The sequence below is a fragment of the Lutra lutra genome, chromosome 3 (assembly GCF_902655055.1).
Source record: "Lutra lutra chromosome 3, mLutLut1.2, whole genome shotgun sequence".
Lineage (NCBI taxonomy): Eukaryota > Metazoa > Chordata > Mammalia > Carnivora > Mustelidae > Lutra > Lutra lutra.
Genome location: NC_062280.1, coordinates 91,030,544 through 91,054,517, shown reverse-complemented (window position 1 = coordinate 91,054,517; position 23,974 = coordinate 91,030,544). Strand labels below are relative to the sequence as shown.

At 33.8% G+C, this 23,974-nt stretch overlaps 1 protein-coding gene across 1 annotated transcript in view; it reads right to left on the bottom strand.

Annotated features, from left to right (window-relative positions):
• The window catches only part of LRP1B (LDL receptor related protein 1B), a 1,982,574-nt gene that overhangs the window by 578,457 nt on the left and 1,380,143 nt on the right, over positions 1 to 23,974 (bottom strand). Inside the window, 1 exon segment of the mRNA XM_047722477.1 lies at positions 15,171 to 15,320. Within this exon segment, the coding sequence (XP_047578433.1) occupies positions 15,171 to 15,320 (150 nt within the window).

The following is a 23,974-nucleotide window of genomic DNA, read 5'->3' as shown; positions in this document are numbered from 1 at the left end:
TTAATGCCATAAACATGAACAATGTACACTTATTTTTCCTGGGGGGGAAAAACAATTTCAGAAAAGTTAACCTTTAATAGTTTATAAAGGGGAGACAATCACTTATTTAATGCTTTTTAGTGTGGTAAAGCTGAGATGATTTAATTATACCATTTATGTTAATGAGACCATTCTCTGATCACTAATTATAATCTGGTTACAAAAATAGTACTATGATGTACTTTGCAATTGTAGTATTTATCCATTCTGTTAGGTAATTAGCATTAAGAAGAGCAACATATTGGAACACAGCAATTTAAGGTGACAAAAACTGCTGGAATAGTATCACATATAGTCCTTTGGAGATTTCTCGTAGTACTTTTAATGTAAATTTTGATGGGCTATTAGTTTTCATTAATGGTAGTTTGAGTACTTAGAGAAGACAACTATGTGCTATACTTAGTGCTGGGCAAACTGCCTGGATGTATTTCATATATTACTGTTACTTTAATGAATAGTGTTATGGCAATTAGAAGACTGATGGCTTAGAAAATTTAGGTGGATATATTTGAAGTTCTTTGCACTAAGTGACATTGCTTGGTGTACACTAAAAAGTACCTTAACCCTTTTTGAAAAGTATGATTTGAAAGGAGAATTACTTTATACAGTATGGTTATAGTGCATTTAAGATAAACTGGTTTCTAGATATCAAATTACAGATAGAGATGTAATCTATGTGTAACAATTAAATCACTGTATCTTTTGCTGAAAAGTAGATATACATCCAATTTTTAAGTGATATATTGTTTGTTCATACCTTTTTAGATATATACCTTTTTTTTTTTTAAAGATTTTTATTTATTTGACAGACAGATCACAAGTAGGCAGAGAGGCAGGCAGAGAGAGAGAGGAGGAGGAGGCAGGCTCCCTGCTGAGCAGAGAGCCTGATGTGAGGCTCGATCCCAGGACCCTGGGATCATGACCTGAGCTGAAGGCAGAGGCTTTAACCACTGAGCCACCCAGGCGCCCCGATATATACCTTTTTAAGTGATATGTTGTTTGTTCAGTTTTTAACTACTTGTATTTTTAAGTAGAACATACATATATAATTCAAGTATAAACACAATAATTATACATAAATTATATATAAATTATAATTTAATTTTTAAATTATATGTAATTATATACATATAATTATATATTTTATATATATTAATATATATAATTTAATTTATATATAATTTTTATATATTTTAATTTTTAAATTATATATAATTTAATTTTTAATTATTATTTAATTTATAATTATAAATTATATAAATTATATAAATATATAATATAAGTGCACTGATGATCATTTGTATATCTAAGAGAATTAACATTTTTTTCAATCCTTGCAATAGCAACTGGGGTTATTTTTCTGAACTGTTTTAAAGACTCTTAATTAAAAGAACCATTTTCAAGCATTATATTCTCTCTTCCATGAATGCTTTCTACTGAGTAATCTTTTATATATATACGATCTGGTGTCTAGAGATCATTCTCTCAAAAAAGTCAATCTGTTGTTTTTTTTTTTTAAATAGGTTAATATTCTTTCTAAATCCAAGTAATTTTAACTGGCATAATACAACTGCATAAACATATAAATCATTAAAGCTTTTAATTTTAAAACAACTGAAATTAAAGCCACAAACTAAGAGTTCTTCAAAGTTAAGTGTTCTAAATAACTATAATTATTTTCTTCATATGATCGATTTCATGTTTTTTAAATTTCTATAAACATTAACCATAACAGCTTGAAATAAGCATATTTCCTAAAAATTTCTCTTCTTTCTTATTAAAATACATATTAATAGTAACATTGTATGTGATAAATTGGAAATAAAACAGAACACATGGGACAGAACTAATTCCATCATTATTAAGAATTTCATAAACACGAAAGCTAAAATCTTTAGAGAAGTAATGTTATTGTACATTACTACTTCCAGCTCATAATATAAGTTAACTATTTATTCTATTTTGGTATACTACTGGCAGCACATAAATTATCAAGTGTTTTTTAAGCAGAGTAAAACTTTCATGGAGGGGGAAAATAAATGCCTGTAGCATTAAAAAATAGAGTCTCCATCTAAAAGTAATAGGTGCTCAAAAATATGATCAAATAGTCAATTCCCACTTCCTGCTCTTTCTTCCTTACATGTTCTTCCCCCACATACTGGAATGACTCACTTCCTCATTTCCTTCAGATTTTTGCTCAACTGTCATTTTCCAGTGAAAATTGCTATGACCTTACTACTTAAAATTGTAATTTTTCTGGCTCTTTTCTCTCAACTCAACTCTGTACTCCCTATTCTTTTGCCTTGGTTGAATTTTCTCCATAGTACCCTCCATCACCTGACAAACTTTATTACATTTGTGTATTTGCTTATATATTGTTTTCTCCCACTGGGAGATCAACCCCATGATGATGGATTTGTTACCTGCTGTAAACTCTGTTGTATTCCTAGCACCTAAATTAATGCCTGGATCATTATAGTCACTTGCTAATTGTTTGAATGAGTAAACAAATTGAAATTGGAAGAAATAAATTGCTATCTGCATTATAATATATGATATATAAGACTAAGATACATATAATCATAAAAAACACAAATCCAGACTCTTTTTCGTTAAGTTACATTTAAAAGAAAGAAAACAGAAGGAATTTTTTTCGATCTAGGTTTCTCAACCTCAGCCTACTGGCATTTTGATTCAAATAGTTCCTTGTTAGGGAAGACTACACTGTGCCTTTTAAGGTGTATACCAGTATCCCTGTTTTACGTCCACTAGAATGAGGGCAGCAACCTCTCTACCCCACAGTTGTGACAATCTGAAATGTATTTAGGGGCTCATGGGTGGCTCAGTGGGTTAAGCCTCTGCCATTTCGCTCAGGTCATGATCTCGGGTCCTGGGATGGACCCCTGCATCAGGCTCTCTGCTCAGCAGGCAGCCTGCTTCCCCCTCTTTCTCTGCCTGCCTGCCTCTCTGCCTACTTGTGATCTCTGTCTGTCAAATAAATAAATAAAATCTTTAAAAAAATGTTTTTAGACATTTCTAAATGTTTTCCAATGGACAAAATTGCCTTGGGTTGATAATAACTTGGGTAGTGAAAAGAGTTCTAACTTTGGAGTTAGAATTATGTGCGAGACCCAGTTTTGACCTTGAACAATCCACATTGTTTGCGGCAATAACGCCGCAGTTGCAGCACTTTTTTTTTTTTTTTTGAATAGTTACTGTGTCTATTAGCAATAATATGTGTACATTTAGAGAGTAGATGCTCTGTAAATAATAATTATTGAGATAAACAGAGCAGCATAATGGATAAAATATGATTTTAAAAATACATCTAAATTTGTGTATTTAACTAAAGAAATGCAAACAAGTGATAAAAATTGGAGCAGTCTCTACAGAATTTTTGAACCTAGCTATTTTTCATTAAAAATATATATTGGCTAATATTCAAACCAATATATAGATTTACCTCATATTTAATAGCTGCATTATATTTCAGTGTACAAATATTTCATAATTCACTTGTCTATTCATTTATAATAGATATACAGATTTTTTTTCCCTTGGCTTTCCTAATCACAAGTACAACTTCCAAGTATGTTCTTGCATACAACTCAGTGTACATACATCTTAGTGTAACTATGTCTAGAAGAAATTCCTAGAAGAAACACAGGCTTTAAAGTCTAAGGATCATGACTAGAAAGCTTGCTACACTATTTATTAACTGTGTAACCCTGAGTGATTAATTTAGGCTGGCTGAGCCTCTGCTGGGACCTCTGGAATAAGCAGTGTTAATGATACCTGTCTCAGGAGATTGCTGTGAGAATTACATGAGGTAAGATTTGTAACCTAAATACTAGAATGATTTATTTATTTAGACTGTCAATTATTATTATTAAAGAGGATAATGCTGTTAGGCTCAGCAGTGAGAGACTCTCCTTAAGAGCCTAAACCATTCCAAACACTCCAGTTTTTGTTTCATTTTGGAAGTCTTTTATTGGTGCTTGTTTATGAGTATTTTATTTTCTTCTTCCATTAAGCTGTTTAGTTTTTTGAGAACAAACCCAGTCCAATTTAATCCTTCTTTTTTTGCATCTGTATATACAATAAGTGCCTGAAGTAATTGACTATATTTACACATTTATCTTATTACTCATTTTTCCCTTTCCAATTTAGATCATTATATTATAAAAATATTTTCTCTCAAAGTTTATTTCAGGACATATTTAAATTCTACATTAGATTTATGGTTGTGACCATTCTGCATAAACATGCATGCTTTGAAAATACATTTTGATTGCTGTGGCAGATGTTTTTGCATGTAGATGGTCATTGTTTTATTTATTCATACATTCTATTACTACTTATTGAAATGTACTCAGTGTAAAGCATCTTGCTGTGTGTCATGAATGATGCATATATGAATAAAATGTCCCAAATTATGGAGAAGTGAGACAGATTCACACATTAGAAAAGACAAAAAATATTCCTCTGCATTAGGAAAATACAAAGGGGTCATGAGGAGAGAAAAATCTCAAATTACATTGAGGTAAAGTTGAAGTAGGCATTGAAGGGTGGCATTTCACCCATGATGGTAGATGATAAATATGGAAAGTAGTCAAGGAACAAGATATAGCAAGACAAATATAAATAAGCAGGGTATAATCAGATACAGGGGAAGTTTGCCTGAATGTATCATACCTGACTGACAGGAAACAGGGGTAGAGGTGGATCACATGAAAAATCAAGTTATGGCTAGGAATGTTCTTCCTGGTAATAAAAATAGAACGTAACTTGAATCAAGATCTCAGGTGAATCCCAGAAGAGTGAATGTTCACAAATCTTATTGACCGTAAATTTCTTTTTTTGTAAGGTGGGACCAATACTGCTTAGGGTTTTAACATGTCTTATTGACTCTAGCTTATTCTATCCATAAAGTGACACTAATAATTACCTGACAAACAACTTTTGGTAGATGAAAAGGAGTTAAGTTGTGAGTGCTTTTCAGCCCCTGAAATGTTATAGCTGAGTAAGGGTGCCACAGCTGGTCTGTGTAAGGACCTATTTTATATTTTTATATTTTAGCAAGAGGCTTTCATTGAGGTTAAACAAAAACCTTGTTGTTTAACCCTTAAACTGTCCCTGCTTGCCTTCCCGCAGGGGATTCATTTAAAAACAAGTCCGGGAAACCAGCTCCAGGTAACAAAGCCCAGACACAGGGGTGGGTCAGGCCAGGTGGAGACATCCGATCAGTAGGGGGTTGCATACTGTCTCCCTAGCTACCAAGGAGTATGGGCCTCCACCCTTTGGGAGCCTTTTTGGCGCCAATCCTAATCAAGGTGTAATAGGCTAGTTCAAATGTCTACTGGGGTATATTGTAATTCAATTGGTCACCTAGCATCACTGTGGAGTTTCCTGTGTGTGTTACAATCTCATTGGACACCTGTGCGTGGCCAGGCCCGACCGCATGGCCTTTGCCCTTAAAAGCTAGTCTGTGAAACAGAGAAGGGTCGCCCTCTCTTGTAAGAGGTGTGTCCCCGAACGTTGGGTTAATTCTTGATGCTTGGCGAGAAATAAAGCTTTGCTTGACCTTCGCTTTATATCAGTCTCCCTCCTTTAATCACGGACTCATTTTTGGGGCATAACAGTCTGAACACAGCAGGTCCCGAAAGTTTGGAGACTGGAGATTCAGAGAGTGAAAAAAAGGCTAAGGGATCATTCAGTAGCCCAAACAAAAAGTTGTTAAGAATCTAGCTAGAATGAAGAAAAACCAGCAGGCCAAACAACAAGTAAACAACAAAACAAATAAAGGGGCAAAGCTATCAATGATGTCCAAGAGACACAGAAAAAGATAGAGGATTAAAAGAAAGAAGAAAAGGACAGAAAGCTAGGGAAACTTTTCACAAGAAGAATGGACTTTATTGAAACTAAGTTTCAGCCTTTTCACAAGCAGAGGCAGAGAAATACTTAGCAAGCTTTGATTTAAAAACAAAAAGAAAAACAAAACCCTGCATCCAATAACATGTAGACTTGGATTGTACAAAATAGGAAATGACTTCTTAAGGTAGATTATTCAAGTTAAGAATTGTAAGTTATCAGAGCCATCGCCTTGTTATAAGAAGACGGAGTATCCATCTAGACTAAATTTTATTTTCAATCTGTGAGTGTTCAGTCTAAGGACTGTAGACAGACAAAACGTACCACACTCACAGCCTGTCACTTGCCATCATTTACAATATCCAATAGATGCCATGACAACCTGCCATAATAATTTATTTCAGGAAGTAAAGTAGGGGAAAAAAAAGACTTTTGGTGATTTCTGAATGCCAATTTTACTGGGTTGTTTGTTGTATAGTTTTCGGTTTTTTCCCCACATTCCTATCATTATCTATAAGGTATATTATCTATCTGAGGAAATCCATAGCAAGTATGAAAACTGAATGCTAGATATGCTTTATTTTTATAAAACCTAATATTAGTCATTACACCAAGTAATATTTTGCTGAAAAGAATATATATAAAAATATATATACACACATATATATGTGTGTGTGTGTGTGTATTTGAGAAATCAGTCAAGAAATCATGTTAGTGTAGCCCAAGACTAATTTATTACCATTAGCTTAGCATTTCTTTCAGTCAGCAGAGAAACAGACAATTATAACTGTTTGGCCGTAGAAATTCTCCTGGGAACATTGGAAACATCTAATCTCCAACAATATTAACACTGTATTCATTCTTAAGCAAAAAAATATGCCCTTCTCTGATACTCAGATGGTTCTGGAAGAATTTTAATGTGTCAGCCTTGGCTTTCCCATGACAAACTACCCATATGCTAGGACTCTCCATAGCAGCTATAATGATGACCTCAGTTCTGTCAAATGAGCCTATGAAAAGTATAATCAAATGTCCATAGGAATTATATTTATTATAGCCTTCCAAGGGTTCCCAAGGGTTCCCTAAAGAGCAAATGATTAATTTATTTTGTTAACAATGACTTAAACGGGTGCATAACCAAATCAACAGAAGTGAAAAGCCAACTTTCTATTCATTAAAGGGCAGAGTTTGTTTTTGATAGGAGACTGAAAATGCACAGGAAACATGCCTTTTCTCCTTTATTGATCTTAACAGTAGCCAAAATTCAATATCCTTCTAATATTTACATATTAAACCTATTCTGGCAAATTGCTACTTGAAACGGATCAATAGTATAATATATTTAAACTGTGATTGAGAAATCAGTTGAGTTTAAGTATTCATAGAAAATGCATAATTAAAGATTTTTTTTTTTTTTGCCTTTACCTGTGACTCAATCTTTCTTTTATTTTAAAGAGAAGTTAGCCAAGTTTTGCAAGTGATTCTAAGATTAGATGGATATTGGAGATAGCTACTTAGATATTTATAAAAAGTACAAACCTATTCTAAGACAAGTAATCTATGCAATTCTATGTTGTAAACATCCACTGAATTCTCAACTAAAAGTCAAAAGAGAATAACTTTGCCTAACAACTAGAATAGGTGCATATGAACTCTGATTAGCATAATTTCATAAGTGAATATTATTTTTATTCACAATTTTTGTTGTCTCTCTACTTAGTCATTTTGTATATAAGTAAGACTACTTATCCATTTTGTATATAAACATTGACACTGTAGAGGCCCAGAGAAGGCTGACCCAAGATGGGCCACACTGGCATAAAGACTATTCTGACTTATAAAAAATCAAACCCCAGCAAATACAGGAAAAGCTCTTTGCCTCCTACACAACTATGTAGATTTACATTGGAAAGGAGACCCTGTAACAGGAAGAGAATGATTAACAGAGACTCCCCTTTACCTAAAAAACTTATCTGCAGTAACAGAACAACCTGGTTTTTCTAAACATCTCTTTTCTCTTCTTGTTAATGAGCTTTCTCCCCTTTGTATCATCCTGAGGCCCCTATCCTTCTCCTCAGCTCATATAAGCTCCATGTGGACTTAGTCTCTTTGGAATTTCATGTGTGTAGATTCCTCATGATGAGGGAAGAGAAGGCAAGCTGGAGACAAAGCAGAAGCTGACACCCTGCAAACCCTCCTTTTCACCATGGGATATATGTGAAATTTCTGAGGCATTTCTGGCTTCCCTAAAGGAAGAAGAAATAGTGAACTTGTAGAGATCACAATCCTGCAAGACCTGAGCTCCCTTGGTTTACAAATGTCCTAGTGATTTATAAGGAAGAAGCTTTCTTATCAATAGTCTAACTTCCAAAGACCCATAACTCAGTTCCTGAAGCCCTAATATCATCCTCCCATCCATAAAATGGAGGGAGGTTGAGGCAGAAATTAAAGTGAATAAAGTTGAATTTCTTCTAAACCTAAAGCTCATTGACAATGATTTGTAATAGGAGGAGTGTAACATTCCTCCAGGAAACTCCCAACTGTCTTCATGTTAGTGTCTCATTAGAGGGCAAAACAGCTTTGGCTTGACAATAACCAGGCCTCCAGTATCCTGAGAGTCTTCATTACATATGACAGTCCTTCTGAACATCCTCTTTGTCTTCACCTGCCCAACTCTGGAGTATATAATCAGCCACTCCTTGGGACTTCAGTGCAGCAGCTCTTTCTGCCCCTGGGTCCTATCCTTGTACTTTAATACACCACCATTTTGTACCAAAGAAGTCTCAAGAATTCTTTCTTGGTCATCGGCTCCTGACTGCACCCCACTGAACCTCACCTATATTCCTAAACTTCATCACTCATATGTACAACTATTAAATTTGATTTTTTTTCCTGTTAATCTGTGTCATGTCAATTTGATTCTAAGTCCATCTAGAACGACCACAGAGCAGAGGAAGGTCTTTCCCTCAGACAACATTCAAGAACATGTCATGTTAACTTTGGGATTACCAAATACCATCACAAAGACAACTTCCAAAGGTCATATAGCACCAGAAAACAAAACAAAAATCAGATATGCAATTGAATCTCAATGATACTAACTGCATATTCAATGGCTTAGCAAAGAACAATGAATAAATAGCTCATCAGATGTGAGTATGGGGTGAAATTTTAAATTCAAGCTTATACCCCTTGTAGTGCCCAGAACTCAAATTCTTGCCCTAGAAAAGCTTGACAAATTACTACATGACACATTTTATTTATTTTTATTTATTTTTTTTAAAGATTTTTTATTTATTTATTTGACAGAGAGAGATCACAAGTAGATGGAGAGGCAGGCAGAGAGAGAGAGAGAGAGAGGGAAGCAGGATCTCTGCCGAGCAGAGAACCCGATGCGGGACTCGATCCCAGGACCCTGAGATCATGACCTGAGCCGAAGGCAGCGGCTTAACCCACTGAGCCACCCAGGCGCCCCTACATGACACATTTTATTGGACTATATCAAGATCAGCCTGTGATTCAAGAAGATGCTGACTATTAAATCCAGAAGCACCAAGGAATTTTTATGTAGACACACAGATTTCCTTAAGTTTGCTTAAGTAATTCCCATACCTCCACTTCTATTTTAAATCTATGGTCCATTTGTCCCAGATCCTCCCTGCTCCACCCCCCCAAAAAATACAAAATACAGATAAGTCACTATCCTACTATTTCCTGAATTCCATCTTAATTTTCTTCAAATACCATTAAGTCTGTATCAGCCAGTTCATTTGTTTAATTTGTGTCTTTCCTCTCAGGACCATGAATTGATTTTTCTAACTCTCTCTTCAATGTGAACACAATATATATACTCTCCTCTCAAGCTACAGATGCTGACAGTGAAAAGAAATAGTTTGTTAAAAATAATCCATAAATAACCCACAAATCCTAATTTTAGTCGATAGTTTCAACCTCTTCCTCCTTTTCACAAAGATACCTAAAATTGAATGGCAACTTGATTAAGTTAGCCTCACTGTCTCCTGCAGGCATTAATGATCAGGAAAATACCAAAAGTTATGAGGAAAGCTGAACAAAAACAAACAAAAAAGTTCTGTATCTAGGTAATCAATAGTCAAATATGACATAGCTGACTGTACCCTATTTTATAGCACAAACAACCTAAAAATCATGTAAGAAAATGTTCTAGAATATCAGTATTTCATGAAACTGAAGTATATTTATAAAAGAAAATTTCCATAAAAAGCAGTTATATACTGAGAAAAATATCAAAGACAAATAAGTAGTAGATAATTTTAGAGTTACAAGCTATTGTATTTGAAAGCAGAAACTATTGTTTGTGCTGGCTCTGACAGTTTGAGAAAGACAATTGACAAGGTCACCTTTTTTTTTTTTTAAATGAGGAAGAATTTGATATTAAAAGTTATAGGCTAGTTTAAGTTGAACTGAAATACAATTTAGACCCCATATTCATACTTTCTTCAGGCAGACCCCATATTCATACCTCAGGCAGAATACAAAGTCTGGTCAAACAGGACCACAAAAGCCTGGTGGAAAAGCATTACGTCCTATCCTATAGGAGAGAGACCACTTCCCTTCTGTAAATTATGCCAGCTTTACCAGGTGATTGATTGATTGATTGATTGACTGACTGATTGATTTTTACCTAGTCTTCTCTACTGGTATAGCTAGGCATTAGTGGCCTTAATCCCATCTTCTTCTCACAATAATTCAAAGTCACCAGTATAAATGATGATGATCAAACCAGAGGTAAGAACTTACTGCTGTTCTTTGGCCTGAATCAAGTATGCCCATCCATAGGTTTGTGATGGTGGTTTTTATCAGTTTGCTTGGTTTATATCATGCTAATTTTCAGAGTAAGCTTATAGAGTACATTAGCCTGCATTTTTTTTTTTAAATATGACTACTTGCTAACATTTAAAACTTGTGAGGTTTTTTGGTGTTTGTTTTGTTTTGTTTTAACTGGATTTCTTGCCTCTCTTGCAAAATGAAAGCTCTGGCACAACTGTTTAATGTTCTTTATGGTAAAAATAAGTAGACCTGAGAGATGAGGCATTAGCTTTCTCTGGTTTTATCATACTTCCTGCCATTCCCATATGAGTCGGATGTTGAAGCCTAGACTTAGTTTCGACCGACCATCATACTGGAATGACTGGGTTTTATTATACCTGCCACACTTTACTCATCACAATTTATCTGATTCTATTAAATAAGGATTTGATTTTGTAATTGTATATAAAGGAATGAGTTCTGTGGATGGAATGACATATAAATTTATATTTTTGCTGTCTTAACAAATAGCCTTGAAACTCAGTATCTTAAAACAATAAACATTTGTTGTGTCTCACAGTTTCTGTGGGTCAGGGGTTTGGGAGCAGGTATATTGGTGGTTTTGGTTTGGGCTCTCTCTTAAGGTTGCTATAATGCATTGGCTTGGGCTATAGTCATCTGAAATCTTAACTGAGATGGAGGTTCTACTTTCAAGATGACTGACTCATTTGGCTACTGGCCAAAGGTCCCAGTTCCTTGCTGTGTGGATGTGTCATGTGAGCTGGCTTTGCCCTGAGTCAGCCCTCCAGGAGAGAGAGACAAGGAGGAAGGCTCATGCCTTTTATGACCTTATCTCCAAAGTCACACACCATCCCATTTGTCTTATTTTATTCATGAGAAACGAGTCACTAAGTCTAGGCCACACTCAAGGGGACAGAAGTTTAGCACTAATTCTTGCAAGAAGTATCAAAGTGTGAAAGTTTGGATTTTAGAAATCTTAATCTTGGGGTCTTAGACTTGGCTAAATCATCAATTCATTGCTTTATTAACCTTCTACTTTACCTAATCTTAATATTTCAAAGTTCCTTTCAGTTTCTTTTGTATATATTATTCTAAATAAAACTGGTAACTCTAAATAGTTATAATTTATCGTCTTTGAGGTTTGAAAAAAAATGGTAAGAATTGTCTAAATAGAATTTTCATTCAATTTTAGAAAAAGTACTTCTAAATTTTAGCGAAACAGAAACTTTCAGTTAGTTATAATTGCCTGGGTAGTATGTCTGAGGAGGTGGTATATACTGGTATGTAACTGGTAATGTCATAGCCCAATTATTTCCTTGCTTTCTAGATGTGTAATTTCAGTATTACTGTAGGCAAGTAGCTCCTTAAACATTTGTAGCTATAATCTTCTGTAATCCCCTGGATAGGAAGTTGTAAAGTTCTCCTGTTTTACTTTTATATTGCCCTTTTTATATGACTATAATACTTAGCCTCAGCAAGAAACGGGTCATTGTCCTTTATTCCATCCCCAAAGAAAAAGAGGAGAGAGGTTCTCAAAGAAGGGGGGATCTGAGCAGCAGAGCAAGTTCAGAGCCAAGGTAGAGAACTTTGTAAAACAATGTTGTTCCACAGCATCTCTAAGGTACTGTCCTTTAAGCTTCAAACCTCCAAACTCAAAATATATTTAGATATATCCACTGAATGAATTGTTGATAACAGAGACATTAATAGGTTTTATTATATTTATTTTTATCTCTCGGGTTTGATCAAATTATGGTGACAGGGAGGGGTATACATATATGGCCATTCACTTGTTAAAATAATTTCAGTGTATGCAAAGTTGGGTTCCCTATGTGGTTCTGATGTCCTATCAGCTTCACAGTGCTGCCACAATATAGGCATTAGGATCTCCCCCAAACTCTCACTCTTCGATTTTACCAGGGAAGAAAACTAACTGATTTTATTTTATTTTGTTGCAAGGGACTACTGCTCTATTTCTGAGACTTTGTTTCCAGCACTGAGTTCTGTAAGTTTAGTATTCATTTTCTACTAACAGCAGGGTGGGTAGCAATCACGTTAGCAGAAATAAACCTTTAAAAAGCTTTCCATTATTGTATGAGGAAATGATTTTTATAGTATACATATATACATATATATCCACTAAAAAGTCAAAGACGTTTTTGAAATGTTATAAAATGTTTTAACATTTTTCCCTCTAATTTATTGTGTTACTTGGCTGTATTATTTGCTAGCTTAGGTTGATTTCATAAGGTATATTTGAATTCAAGTTTTGAAAACATAATGCGGGTGGTGATTTGGGGATTGTTGCAGAATTTAAACTCTGCTATTTTTACTCAGATGATTTAAAATATGTACAAGTATACATAAAACAAAATTTTCTTGTTAATTTGCCAAAGCTGAGTAATATAAAATAACCTTATTTTACTTATTGCCTTATAAGAATATTATAAATAAATGTATGCTTTAAAATAACCTACTTGTCAGATACAATCCTTGTGTGCATGCGTGTGTGTGTGTGTGTGTGTGTGTGTGTAATTTCTGAAAATATAACATTCTTCAAACAATATAGGAATTGTCCAAAGTCTAGAAAGAAACCTGGGATGTTATTAAATATAAGATATTTTTTTACAAGTTTAAATTCCTCCTCTGGAGAAAAACTTAAAAAAAAAATAACACTAATTCTAAGAAATAACTAGAAAAAGAATGGTGAAAATGATAGCAGAAAGACAGTCATTTAGGAATAAAACTATAGCAAAACAAAGCTACTTAATGTCTGATGCTGCACTATGTCAGATACCCACAAATGCCCAAAGCGGTAAATTTCCAGAGTGCTTTAAAGAGCAAATTAAGTGATGCCAGACTTTACCTTTGATGTTTGTAAAAAATTACATTTTCACAAGTGTATTCCCATGCATTTCCATGTGATTCTTATAACTTTATTAAGGCAAATATATTTACTAACTGTATTTCTCAGCTATTGAAACTGAAATATTCTTTGTGATTGACGATGGGCTGAAACAATCTTTTTTTCTCTCTCTCTCTCACAGAAATGTATGTTCTGTTTGAGAACATTGTCCATGTTCGTATTTGTACTTCAGAGATAAGTACACTGTCTGTACTTAGAAGATTCTAAATACATGTTGAACCAAACTGAATTTTAATTTTTTCTTATATCCCAGACTCATCCTGTTTTAAATAATAATTTGTAACATCTAAACTGGATTTACTTTTATTCAGATATTTGAAATCTAATTGAAATAAAAGGTGATTAAAGCACATTTTTAGTAGAGAATAAATTTTCATATCTTTCTCAGTTAACAACTATTTACTTTTAAACTTTGTATATTAATCAACAGTCATTAGTTAAAACCAAACCAAAAATAAAATTAACATTCAATTTGGGAAATGATAAGAAAGAAAGATTGTAGAATATTGATTTAAAAGACTTAATTTATTACCTATATAAACATTTAGAAGTATATTCACATTGACTTTTCATAAACAGTACATATAGTTATATATATAGTGTATATATATGTATATATATGTAATTATGTATATAGTACATAGACACACACACACATATGCTATCCAGAATACCTCATATTTAAAGTTGGAACTATGAAATCAGTTTTCTGACTTTCTATAACCATACTACTGAGATTCTATGTGGAAGATCTAATCCCCACACTGCTGACCTACGATGAATGTCAGTTTATAGCCAGCCATTCATTAAGTAAAGGCACAACCATCCTCACCAAAAACCACTTCTTTATGTTATTCTTCTATCTTTTCTAAAGCTCAAACTACTTTGTATTAAAATTCATATTTCAAAAATCAACTTCTAATATTAATACAGTAGAAGTTGACTATTTGTTCTATGAAAAGCCATACTTCCCTGTTAGCTTCCTAATTGTCTTATTCATCTAACATCTTTTTTTTTTCCCCAAAGACTGAACCAAAAAGAAAGGAAATAAGGCTCAAAACAGTAAGACTAATCTTCCTTAAAAATAAGAAAGAATTATTTGTGGGAGAATAATTTTATTTTTTGGTCAATGGGCCCTGTGGCCTTGTTTTTTGAATTGTCTGTGTGAATCAAGCTATCCTTTATAAGCAGAGATAAGCCATATTTGCCCTTATTGTGACAAAGACAAAAGGCCCTTATATTGCAGTAGAACAAAGAAAATAATCGTAAAATAATACAAGTCACAGCCAAGAATCAATAATGGTAAAGTTTGTATTGTAAACAGCACGAAGTCCCTGATCTGGATAATCTTACAAGTCTGTTTGCTACGGTTAAAAAAGAAAAAAGAAAAACTCACATAGAGATGTATAATTTGAATGTGTTTCTGGTGTTAATGGAGCAGTAACTTTTCTAAGCTTTAACAGGTCATAATTAATCAACCCCCAATCAATACACAGCATCCTAGCTATAGAACGATTACACTTACCCATGATGGTTAGGGCTGTAGCTTTTGTTAATTCTTCTTTCATTGACTCTATTACTTCTAAATTACCACCATCCAGGTTGCATCTATTTATGGTTCCATTTCCCGAACTGATCCAATAAAGCTTGTTTTCCACATAGTCTATTGATAGACCTGTAATTAAATTATACAACTTAAACATAACATAACAGTAGCCACTTAAATAGTAATGTTCAACTACCACTATATTTGAGGGGGAAAAATAAGTTGCAAGCTTAGGTTCTTGCCTTTAAAAACAAGATCTGGCTAATAGGGAAAAATACTGTTATAACTATCTGTGGAACAATATACTTTTATAGGCACTTAAGCGTTATCTCTCTTGATTATCACAACAATCTATGACACTGAGAGCAATGACTGTCTCATTTCATGAATAAGAAAAATAATACCTAGAATTGTTAAGAAATCTATGAGTCCATAGCTAGCAAGTGGACCTTAGTTTAACAAAGTTTAACAAAGTTTTGATTTCCAAATTAACTGTCTGTCCTTCTCATTACACTGCTTTGCCTCAGAAAATTTTAATACATAATACTCTTTTGGGAAACTAATATCATTGATGAAATTTTTAATTCTGCCCTACTTTCAGTAAAACTCACTTTAGGCAGTTCAGCTATAGATTCACTTGATTTCAGTGGTTTTCAAGTAAATACAAATGTAGAATTTCAAAAAACTGTAATGTCACTGAAGCATGGAATTGAGTTGGGCTTATTTAGAATCTGTCATGGGGCGATAAACCAACCATCTAGTAAGGGAACCAAGCCAAAGGCTTACAGTCATTATCGCCACATCACAGCATATCACTGTGGATTAGCTTTATTGCATTTTATGGATAATTTCATATGTTATAGTGGTATTTGTGGTTTTCAAGGTCTCAGGATATGTATATTTTGATTGCTGAGGATTCTTGGTACATATTTACTTAATTACTGGCATGCTCAGTAGACTCAGGGTTCATGCTGTAACAATAACTATGGTTCCATGTTGATCTTCTGTAACTCACAGTTACTTGTGGAAAAGCACATGTGGACATATATTCAGGCATATGGTACAATAAATTGGTTCTGGAGTCTTCCTCAGAGAATGAAGGAAGGAAAACACACACACACACCACACACACATACACACACACACAGAAAAAATCCCTTCCCTATTTTAAAAAAGAAACAAACAAAAAACTAAGACAAATTAAAAAAAAAAATGAAGGAAGGAAGGAGATACTTGAAGAGAATCACGTGAGTTCCAGTGCATTGATAAAGAGTTAAATATAGTCCAAATAGTTCCAGATAAAGATAGTCCCAATCCATGGAGTTGATTTATCAGATCAGTTTTAATCAAGTAGAAATAATACTACAAGTCTATGTAATATATCAGCTATTTATTGATTTATTAGTATATTTTACTAATAGAAGTCTGAAAGGTGCAGAATAGACCTAATAAATATAAAATTAGACATTTCAGGGATAAAATTTTCAGATTTTCTTTTTATGACTACTGTGGGAGATTGGCTTTAAATACTTAAGAAAATAATCAAATAAAAACTATCACATTCATATTCTTTGGTGTAGTATTTTCAGGTTGAAGGTCATCCATCATTCAATTTTTTATCAGAGAAAGTTCAGTTACTTTGTAGATATTTCCTGAGTCACCTCCATGCATTTTTTTTTTTCTAGTAAAAATCCTGGTTTAGACAACTTATTGTTGAGATGTGGTCTATTTTCCCTTCTACTTAGTTGGCTATCTAAATCACATAATTCTATCTTTAATCAGCAATGAAGAATATCTTACTAGAGACTTATGTAACAAAATATACACCAAACATTTTGTAGTCAAATTTTCATCAAAAAGTGAATTAATACATTTACAAAGAATTCCTTCTAAGCAATTATCCCTCTAGATATTCCAAATTTTCTCTCTCAATCAAGCCAAACCACCAGAGAGCTATCTACTTTTTAGATCGCTGAATTTTTGTCCCTCACTTAATATGTTGCTGAATTGAGCTCTGGCATTGTGCCCTTGATTTAAATGAAGGAAGCTATAAGAAGTAGCCATAGGGAAACCACTGTTACACTTCCCAGGATATAGTGTCTGAAATAATATATCACATAGTGACCGCTTTATACAAGGACTCATGGGAGAAATTTCTTTCAGGGCTCAGTGCCAGAAAAAGCTATAGTGGAAAATAGAAAATTGTAACTGATCTTATTTCTCTCTTTGCTTTGGCTGCAAAGAACCTAAAGAGTCACATTTGTGACCCATCTGCAGAAATTGTAAAGGAGTTGCATTTACACCACTAATTTCACTCCTGGCTTCAATAGACTGATCTATTATTTTTCTTCACCTTGATTTTTAAAATCAATATTCTTGTCTGACCTTGTTTAAGGGATTAAATTTGTCTAAGTTTCCTCAAATGCCCCCTTTTTTCTAAGGAAAAGATGCACTGATAGCAAATGTGCCCAACGCCAGGTTAACCCACAGTGTCAGAACTTTGTTATCCACCTGACACCCTGTGATTTCTGGACTCTAACATAGGCTGTATAAAGCAGTCATTTTACAGAGCAGGGAAGTTACTGTGCTGGGGTCAGAGTTCCCCAGAGTTTACTACTCAACATTTTTGTTCATGGACTCTGAGTGCCTAAAGAAAAGAAGTAGTATGGTAGCGAGCTTTGATCTTCAATACCGAGCACAATGCTTAGAGAAGAAAATTTATAAACACTGAATGAATGAATGAGTTATTTAATTAATTTCATTATTAAAATTGTAAGTTGTCTTCAAGGAGTTCTGTCTACTAAAGTTGAATTATCTCCACAATAGAATTTTTTAATGCACTACCTAAACCCACATGCTATGACAACAGAGAAGAAGGGCAATGATTCAATAAGTCTACTTGGCACGGCTTAGGTTTTTACATCAATATTATGATGGAATAGTGTAGGATTAATCATTTTAAGATTCACAGGAAAAAATAATTAAGTTCCTATATTAACCTACATATTCATGTGATCAGTCACCTAGCTTGTATATCTTCTCTTCTGTTAAATGTATTAGCTTAATCTCTGAATGTTCTTGAGCATGTTTATTCCTGGGTTTATAAAACAGAATTGAAATATTTCTTTCAGATTTTATTTATTTGAGAGAAAGAGAACATGAGTGGGGGTGGGAGAGAGGGAGAAATAGACTTCCCACTGAGCAGAGAGTTCAATGTGGGGCTCCACCCCCAAAACCCTGAGATCATGACCAGGGCCAAAGGCAGATGCTTAACTGACAGAGCCACCCAAGTGCCCTGAATTGAAATATTTTTGAAATCCTATTATGAACTCAAGAAACTGGTGATAATATGTTTTAAATTCATAGATGCATGCATGATTAGAAGTACAGATTTTTAAAGTGTTTAATAAAAATGTTTTCACAGCATAAGAATTTTTATTTTGTTATTCTCATACACTTAGGTCTTAATAACACTGAAGAATTAATTGGTGTCCATTTACTGCAATAATTTCTGAATCAAGTCTCTGTTGCACTATTTCAAAAGATGAATCACTAAGCAGTAAACTGAGAGTGTTTTGATGCACTTGAAACTACTCAATGATTTTAGAATGCTAAATCAATAGCCATGAGAAAACAGATCAAATATAAGCATGTTTATAAAAGTGTCCTAAACCTATGCAAAGAAATATGATTATGTTTGCACTAAAATGTCCTCAAATGGGTGAGGGTGACTGAGTTAAAACATCTCTAAAATGACTGTTGGATCTTTCTGCAGAATATATCACTATTAATATAGACTTTTTTCTATAAGACACATTTATTTTTAATATCATCTAGATTTGGTATTCAAAAGAGGAAAACTAGATTCAATAATATAACACGTATATCAAAGGAAGAAAAGTCATCATTTAAATTTAAAAACTTTTATGAAAAGAAAAATCTACCTTTTTAACCTATCTTTTCTATTTTTATGAAACTGTAGAGTGAATTCATGTGCTTTCATTCTGACCCTTTTTATTTTAACCAAAGATATCCCTTGCTGTATTATTTTAATATTTTGATTTAAATAGCCCACTGTATTTTTTAATTGGGACAATATAATTTGCCAAAATTATGTAATTGCTCTTACAATAGAAATACACTGATATAAGAAACTACATATTATTTTTTAGAAAAAATAAAGTCTAAATATATTTCCATATATTACTAAAAAAATTAAGTCCACTGAGTTTTAAATTTTGTTACAATTAAGATTGGGAGGTTCAGGGACTCCTGGGTGGCCCAGTAAGTTAAGCATCTGCCTTCTGTTCAGGTCCTGATCTGTGTCCTTGGATGGAGGACTGGTTGTCTGGTTGTCTGGTCAGTGGGGAGTCTGCTTCTCCCTCTCTCTATCCCTCTGTGTGCTCTCTTTCTTAAATAAAATCTTTTAAAATTGTTTTAAAAATTAAAAAAAAAGTATACTGGGAAGTTCACCTTGTGTGTCTCATTTCCTTTTTAAATGACTCAAAATTAAATCAATGTACTATGCAATATGGAATTAAGGCAAAAATGCAAGTATACGTAAAAAATGATTTTTTTTTAAATTAATGTTTTCTAGAGGTGGTAATTTCCTAATATTTTTCAGACACCAAATTTCATTTCAAATTTTTCAGCCCTGCCTATGCATTACAATTATCTGGAAAACTATTAAAAATACTGTTTTCTGGGCTCCATTCCCAGAAATTCAAACTTAATTGGTTTGAGTTGGTCCCAGGAATCAGTATTAAAAGGAAACAAAATTCTCTTCAAATGATTTTAGAATAAAAACATTAAGAAATTCCTTTTAAAAACTGCATATTTTTATGAACCTTCAAATTTGAATATGCAGTAAGTTTAATGAGGTCTTTTAAATATTGCCTGGAAGTGTAATATGGGGAGATCTCTTTCGAGACAGAGGAATACTAAAGATATAGATAGCGAAGAAGGGGTACCATGGATAATAAAACATAGATGATTAACTTCAAAGCCTCCAGACATGTATAAAAAAAATAACATTGAAATCTTCTAAATATTCTCTTTACAGCATTTTCTTCAAACAATAGAATACAACTCTTTCTGCATATAGGATTGTGATAGTTATAGAAACTGACTATTGAAACTATACAGCAGGTGAAAAAATATCATAAAATTGCATCCCTCACTAAACCTGTAGAAGAATCATAATGTTCTGGATACTCCAAAATGGAAATCTTTTCAGAGTTCACCAGAAAAGGCATGATTTCTGGGAGGCAAAACTGTTTCTGAAATATTGAATTTTTAGCTCCAAAGGAGCATGGTTGTTCCATGAGGAAGTAGAGTGGGGTTCGTTGCCTAATCGCTATCACGCTATCTCAAAAAAATATTTCTTAAGAATGCTTAGATTTTGTGAATGCAGGAATAAATATGCTGAGGAAACCTGATCGGTCTTTGTGCTTCATCCCTGCCTTCTCTCTAAGGTAAATATAAATACAAGGTACCACCTTTCAATTCAGCTTGTCTCTTCATTTCTGGGTTCACCTTCAAAAGACCAGTCAGCCTCCACCTTGCTATACCCTCACTTCACCATTATGAAATCATTATAATAATATACTAGTGTCTAGCACAAAGAAAGCGCTCAATAAATGCTAGCTATTTTTTAGTACTACAAGTTTTTGTATTTCCTTTTCAAGCTAAAATCCTACTCTAGAATTTGCAACTCTTTGGTAATTCCCACAACTGATAGTTTTGAGATAACTTGATGTGAGGTATATTCAGATTGTGCATTTCATTTGTTATTACAGTATCTCTCAATTATGCAGGTACATCAAAATTAGAACCTTTTGTTCTGTGAAGCCCAATAAAAGACATGCTTCAATCTGGGAGAAAATATTTGCAATCCACATATCAGACAATGCAACACAATTATTTCTGCTTCTAGAACTGTGATAGTTGTAGAAACTGGCTACTGAAAACATACAACAAATGAACAAAAGACTAGTATCAACAAAAGTACACTCAAAACACAGCAGCTAAAAAAATCCAATTTAAAAAATGGGCAAAAGAAATGAATAGACATCTCAAAGAAGAATATATACAAATGACAATTAAGCACATGAAAAAGATGTTTAACATCAAGAGAAAATGTAAATTAAAGTAACAATGACATCACTACACACCTGTAAGAATGCCTAAATAAAAGTAGTGACAAACTAAATGCTGACAAGGATTCAGAGAAAAAAGGATCCCTAATATGTTGTTGGTGGGAATGAAAAATGGTACAGCCCCTCTGGAAAACAGCTGGGCATTTTCTTGTAAAACTAAGCATACTATTTCCATAGGACCCAACAACTGCACTCCTGGGAATTTATTCCAGGAAAATAAAACAAAAACTTGCACATGAATGTTTATAGCAGCTTTATTTGTAGTAGTCAAAAATTAGAATCATCCCATCGCTTGCAAAAGGAGAATGTGTAAATAAACTGGTATTGACATATCATGGCCTCCTGCTTAGCAAGAAAAAGAAGAAAAGTACTGATAGATTCAATTTCAATGACTCTCTGAGGATATAAGCTGAGAGGAAAACAGCCATCCATAAGGTTAACATCCTGTATGAATATAGTTATATAACATTTTAAAAATAGAAAAATCTCAGAAATGGAAGACTGATGATGTGGGGAGGAAAGTGGAAAGAGCTGTAGGCAGGAAAGAGAAGGTATGGTCATAAAAGGGCAGTAGGAAGGATCACTGTGATGTTGGAATTATTCAGTATCTTTTTTTTTTTAAAGATTTTTTTTTATTCAACAGAGAGATCACAAGTAGGCAGAGAAGCAGGTAGTGGGAGGGGGGTGGGAAGCAGGCTCCCTGCTGAGCGGAGAGCCCGATGTGGGGCTTGATCCCAAGACCCTGGTATCGTGACCTGAGCAGAAGGCAGAGGCTTTATCCCACTGAGCCACCCAGGCACCCAGAATTATTCAGTATGCTTTTTACCGTTTTTGTTTTGTTTTGTTTTCCCACTTAACCATAAGAACTTCATTCATTTTGGGGCACCTGTGTGGCTCAGTGGGTTAAAGCCTATGCCTTCAGCTCAGGTCATAATACCAGGGTCCTGGGATCAAGCCCCACATCAGGCTCTCTGCTTGGTGGGGAGCCTGCTTTCTCCTCTCCTTCTCTCTTTGCCTGCCTTTCTGCCTACTTATGATCTCTGTCAAATAAATTAATTAATTAATCTTAAAAAAAAAGAACTTCGTTTTATTCAGCATTTTGACTGTGGTGTTGGATATAGGAACCTACACATGTGATAAAATTACATCTAAAATTAAAGATACAGATCAATACAAATAATCTGAATAATATTAATGGATTGCATGAAGGTTAGTATTTGGGTTGTAATATTTTATTGTAGTTTATATAACATTCCAATGGGGGAAAATCAGATAAAGCATACATTGAAACTCTGTCTTGTTTTTTATAACTTCAAGTGAATCTAAAATTATCTCAATAAAATTTTTAAATAAAAAAAGTATTATCCAAGAAAAAGTTAAATTACATGTATACAGATCAGGATATTCCACTCCAAAATATGCCACTTTGGTTTAAGAATTATTTTGATTTCAAAACAAATGAGAAATAGCTGACAAAAAATAAAAGTTATTTGCCCTCCTTTTTTGCTAAAAGCAGTCCTAGGCATTTAATCACTCGAGAACAGTCTAGACTCTTACCAGACCAGGGATGGCACTGAGAGGAACCTACATAATGAACCTTACTAACACAAAACTTATCTGCCATTAGTTTCTCTCAGATATTTGCCTTCCCATAATTTGCTTCCCTTGTAAGTTTAAAACCCTTTTCCTTGTTTTGTCATTATTTTGTTTTGTCATTATTCCACAGTTTTCTGTTTTTTGTTAAGATGCTATATAAAGCCCAATATCTAACCACTGCTTTGAGTTACTGATCAGTGAACTGCATACACGTGTGTTACTTTTGTTAATAAACTATTTTTCTGGGGTGCCTGGGTGGCTCAGTGGGTAAGCCTCTGCCTTCAGCTCAGGTCATGATCTCAGAGTCCTGGGATCAAGCCCTGCATCAGGGTCTCTGCTCAGCAGGGAGCTGGCTTCCTCCTCTCTCTCTGCCTGCTCTCTGCCTCCTTGTGATCTCTGTCTGTCAAATAAATAAAATCTTAAAAAAAAAAAAACCAAAACTGTTTTTCTCTGGGTGGTTTGTCATTTGTCAATCTAATTTCCAGGTTATTAGCCAAAGAAAGGTTAAAAAAAAAAATTGGCAGGAGAGGGAGCTTGGCTGTTTTTTTTTTTTTTTTTTTTTTTTCCTCCACTGCAAGTGTCTATACTACTATTATCATAACCTGATTTCTTTCTTGAAATCATCCCTCTCCCCATTCACTCTACTTTAGGAAGTCACTGACAACAAATAGAGTTACAGAACTAAGGTAATTAGTTCTTTATCTCACGCAGTTAAGATTTCAGCCTCTCCCTCATCCCCCCTCAAATTAATCATTTCATTTCAGATAATTTATCCTATATTTCAAGCTTCTAATGATTGGCAAAAAATATGTGACTTGTGAAAACAACACATGCAAAACGGGAGTCAAGCTCAGACTCGGTGACAGGCTTTTCTTGAGGAGTGTTTTGTTCTAAAAAATTACTTTAAAAGGTTAATACCTATAGTTTTATAATTCACCAAAACTATATTTTATAGCTTGGTAAGAAGTAGAACAAAATATTTTTAAAAGCCCTGGACTGTGTCATTTGAATATTTTAAAATTATACTTT